This window comes from Natator depressus, chromosome 1 (genome assembly GCF_965152275.1).
Source record: "Natator depressus isolate rNatDep1 chromosome 1, rNatDep2.hap1, whole genome shotgun sequence".
In the NCBI taxonomy this organism is placed as follows: Eukaryota; Metazoa; Chordata; order Testudines; family Cheloniidae; genus Natator; species Natator depressus.
In genome coordinates this window covers 341463994-341468543 of record NC_134234.1, presented here as the reverse complement: position 1 = coordinate 341468543, position 4550 = coordinate 341463994, and the positions used below count along the sequence as shown (strand labels likewise).

Sequence of the window (4550 nt, the reverse complement as noted above, 5' to 3'; positions counted from 1 at the left end):
ATCTCATGGTCAGTGCCTCCCAGGTTCCCATCCACTTTAGCTTCCCCTACTAATTCTTCCTGGTTTGTGAGCAGCAGGTCAAGAAGAGCTCTGCCCCTAGTTGGTTCCTCCAGCACTTGCACCAGGAAATTGTCCCCTACACTTTCCAAAAACTTCTGGATTGTCTGTGCACCGCTGTATTGTTCTCCCAGCAGGTATCAGGGTGATTGAAGTCTCCCATGAGAACGAGGGCCTGTGATCTAGTAACATCTGTTAGTTGCAGGAAGAAAAACTGGTCCAGTGGTCTATAGCAGACTCCCACCACAACATCGTTCCATTGATGGTTCTCTACAGTTGCAGTTTTCATATCCTGAAGTTTAATGCATAGTTAAAGCTTCCACACCAAATCTGCACCCTTGTGTTCATGCCCTGCAATAGGTCTCCATATGCAGTAGGTTTCAGAGTAGCAGCCGTTAGTCTGTATTCACAAAAAGAAAAGGAGGACTTGTGGCACCTTAGAGACTAACCAATTTATCTGAGCATAAGATTTTGTGAGCTACAGCTCACTTCAGCATCTGATGAAGTGAGCTGTAGCTCACGAAAGCTTATGCTCAGATAAATTGGTTAGTCTCTAAGGTGCCACAAGTCCTCCTTTTCTTTTTGCATATACAGTAGGTAACAGAGGGAAGAACTGGATTGTTCATGGTTCTCATTACGGCAGGAAAAAGTAAATTTCTCTTCCAGAACTACTGGCTCTGCAGGACTCACAATAGTAAACTTAATTCCCCAGCCCCCACCAGTTTGAAGAAGAATCTCAAAACACACAAGGAACAGGACTCAGATGATTTTTAGTTTAGATTGACTGCTCGGATAACTGCTCTGACTGGGCTCCAGTCCAGCGTCTGGTGTCTCTCATGCTGCAATAACGTGTATTTAAAACATTGCATGGTGTCATCAGGCCGAATCTGGCCAAGACTCGGCTGCTCTGCCTTCATCTTGCAGCCCAATCCTGAAAATGGGCTAGTCTTAGGCATGTGGCACCAACCAGATCTTCCATACCGAAATTCCCTTTGCTCTTCAAACCGTAAGGCCAGGAGTTTTTCTACTCTAGCAGCTCTGACTGCACTGAACCATACATATACCTCACTAGAAATAAGAAAACTGTCTTAAATCACCTTCTAGCCTTGGGCCTGGCCCACATGCTGTTCGAGAACAATGGCTAGACCTGGCTCCCAGTCATACGGTAGCCTGGATGGTAGCTCTGTCCAGTAACCAAGCTAAAGCCCTGCTTGTCTCTGGATCTGGTGATCCTGGTTTAATGTTGCCTTAACAGGGCTGTGCACATAGAACAAGGCTGTAGTTTAACAGCTGGAAATTAAGCCCATTGGTCACTCCTGGGAAATGTGACTAGATGGATGAACCTCCCCATGCCCAAGTTGCTTTTGATTCCCACTGTAGCTCTGAGCAGGGATGGAAGTCGAGTGACCTGGCTCCCTATTTCTAGGCATGAAATGCTGACTGACTGAACCAGCCAGTAAAGCCACCATTTCATGGATGCAACTTCTTTGTGTGCCTCATCTCTTCTTCCCCCCCCCCCCCCCCCCCATGCAGCGGGAGTGTATTTCTGTCCACATTGGCCAGGCTGGCGTGCAGATGGGCAATGCCTGCTGGGAGCTGTACTGTCTGGAGCATGGGATCCAGCCAAATGGAATCATCTGTTTGGAGAAGTCCTTGGGGCAAGCTGATTCTTCCTTTGGGACCTTCTTCAGCGAGACTGGGTCAGGGAAGCATGTGCCCAGAGCACTGTTCATAGACCTGGAACCCACAGTTATTGGTAAGACACTGGAATCTGCCTAGACCAGATCCCTTCTTTGAGTTTCAATCACTGACCTGCTGGGAAGAGGGGAAAACACAACCATCCTCTCCACTTCTCCATGGCTTCTAACAGGGTGCTCTTACCACAGATAACCCAGCGTTTGGTGATGATCCTGTCTTTGAGCCCAGATCCACAAAGCTGGTTAGTCTCCTAACTTCTGTTGGTTTCCATGGAAATTAGGAGCCCAAATACCTTGTGGGTCTGGGCCTTAGTGCCTTGCTGTTGACTGAGTGTGGGTACGACAGACCCTGGAACATGCTCTACAGTAAAACTTTGACTAAATCACAGCTCTGAAGCTGAGGCCCTGAAGGTGTTCATGACCCTCTCCTTCCTTACAGATGAGATCCGAACTGGGACCTACCGCTCCCTGTTCCATCCTGAGCAGCTGATCAGTGGCAAGGAGGATGCTGCCAACAACTATGCCCGTGGCCACTACACCATTGGGAAGGAAATCATAGATCCTGTGATTGATAGGACTCGTAAAATGGTAAGTGGGCAAACTCCTTTTCCTTATTCCCTTTTAGAAGTTGAAGGGACTGCACCCTGTCTAAACCAGACAGGAATAATGCTGGTGAGAGGGATGAGGGACTTAACAGGAGTGTTGGGGAGTAGGTAGAACTTCAGTCCAGGGATTTTCTTCATGCCAAGCTCCCCTCATGGCCTCTTTGCTGGCTGAGGGGAGCTAAATACAGCACCCACAAGGCCAATCACTCCTGGTATAAGGAGGCAAAGCCTTGACTTGCTCTTCCTGTAGCTAGCCTAGAAATAGAACTCCGCGTGGGGGCTTCTCAAATACTCCTCTAGCACTGGTAATCTTACTGAAAGACAGCTGCTCATTCATGAGCAGGTTTAGTGCTGTCAGGCACCAGCCTCTCATGGGCTAGATAGCTTGAAAGCCTACCTCTGGCTGACGGTCAAGAGGCATAATTGTAACTTGCTCCCATGTGATTGTTGTGTTTGGGGTTTTGTAGCTGGAATTGTCAGTGGAAGAGCAACCCAAGAATAGACCAGCCACAATGGCAACCTGTAATGGCATTTGCCCACCCAGCTGTTGTATGGGAATCTAGCACCAAGGCTGTAATTCAGTGAATGCTGACTAGGCTCATTCTTCGGAGGGGAGGAAATCCTCAAGCTGACTCATGAACCAGCATCTTGCTTGCTTGGTACAGGGGTTATGTTCTACTTGGGTCTACCTCTGCTGGCTGACTTATTCAATAAAATCTTCCACCAATATTATGTGGGTGCTGTTTTGGGAGGTCTCATACTGACATCCAGCAATCTTCAGTTCCCCAACAGGTTGTCATTACAAACTACTTCTGATTTTTGTATTTATACATTACACACAGACCTTCCATTATCAAATCATGGTCACATGTTAAGTAGCTGATGTCTGGATGGTGATGGAAAGGAAGAGGGGACCCAGTATGAGTAGCATGACCAACACTAGTTCAATGTCCTCTCTCCCTGTGCAGGCTGACCAGTGCAGTGGCCTTCAAGGGTTCCTGGTCTTCCACAGCTTCGGAGGAGGCACAGGCTCTGGATTCACATCCCTCTTGATGGAGCGTCTCTCAGTGGAGTTTGGGAAGAAGTCCAAGCTGGAGTTCTCGGTGTACCCTGCCCCACGGGTCTCCACTGCGGTGGTGGAACCCTACAATTCCATCCTGACCACCCACACCACACTGGAGCACTCGGACTGTTCTTTCATGGTGGACAACGAGGCCATTTATGACATCTGCAACCGGAACCTCAATATCGAGCGTCCCTCCTACACCAACCTGAACAGGCTGATAGCCCAGATAGTGTCGTCCATCACTGTTTCCCTGAGGTTTGATGGTGCCTTGAATGTGGATCTCACTGAATTCCAAACTAACTTGGTGCCTTATCCCCGCATACACTTCCCCCTCACTACCTATGCCCCCATAGTCTCTGCAGAGAGAGCCTACCACGAGCAGCTCTCGGTGCCTGAAATCACCAATGCTTGCTTTGAGTTCTCCAACCAGATGGTGAAATGTGACCCTCGCCGAGGCAAATACATGGCTTGCTGCCTGCTGTACCGGGGGGATGTGGTGCCCAAGGATGTGAATGCAGCTATAGCAGCTGTCAAAACCAGGAGGTCTATCCAGTTTGTGGACTGGTGCCCAACTGGGTTTAAGGTGGGCATCAATTACCAGCCCCCCACGGTGGTGCCGGGGGGAGACCTGGCTAAAGTGCAGCGGGCCGTCTGCATGCTGAGCAACACCACGGCTATTGCAGAAGCCTGGGCCCGGCTGGATCACAAGTTTGACCTGATGTACGCGAAACGGGCCTTTGTGCATTGGTATGTGGGGGAGGGGATGGAGGAGGGGGAGTTCTCCGAAGCCAGGGAGGACATGGCTGCTCTCGAGAAGGACTATGAGGAAGTTGGCAGGGACTCTGCAGATGGGGATGAGGAGGTGGAGGAGGGAGAAGATTATTAAACCCTTGTTCTAGGCATTAGCCTCACCATGCGAGTCCTTTCATGGGCCAGATGTATCTAGGGTCACTTGCAGTCTGCTTCTCAATGCATCGTTGAACACACTACCCTCTTTCATGCTGTAACTTCTGGAAGTAGTTTGCATGAGTCAGGTCTTCTGCTTGCCAGTTGTTTGAACCTGACCTGTGGGAATAAATTCTTAACTGCAAACTCCTCTCTCTCATTCAGCTAATTCTGGCAAAA

At 49.3% G+C, this 4550-nt stretch overlaps 1 protein-coding gene across 1 annotated transcript; it reads left to right on the top strand.

The window, feature by feature from the left end:
• Window positions 1-1584: 1584 nt before the first annotated feature.
• LOC141987536 (tubulin alpha chain-like) lies at window positions 1585-4311 on the top strand. The gene is made up of 3 exons (XM_074952960.1): window positions 1585-1813; window positions 2194-2342; window positions 3328-4311. Exons 1-3 carry the CDS (start codon window positions 1585-1587, stop codon window positions 4309-4311), a joined length of 1362 nt encoding a protein of 453 aa, XP_074809061.1.
• Window positions 4312-4550: the final 239 nt, after the last annotated feature.

Excerpts from the sequence above, each read along its gene's own strand:
- LOC141987536 (XM_074952960.1), top strand. The coding sequence starts at position 1,585 with ATGCAGCGGGAGTGTATTTCTGTCCACATTGGCCAGGCTGGCGTGCAG. Across the intron at positions 1,814-2,193 it reads CCTGGAACCCACAGTTATTG|ATGAGATCCGAACTGGGACC; the intron begins GTAAGACACTGG and ends CCTTCCTTACAG. Across the intron at positions 2,343-3,327 it reads TTGATAGGACTCGTAAAATG|GCTGACCAGTGCAGTGGCCT; the intron begins GTAAGTGGGCAA and ends CTCCCTGTGCAG.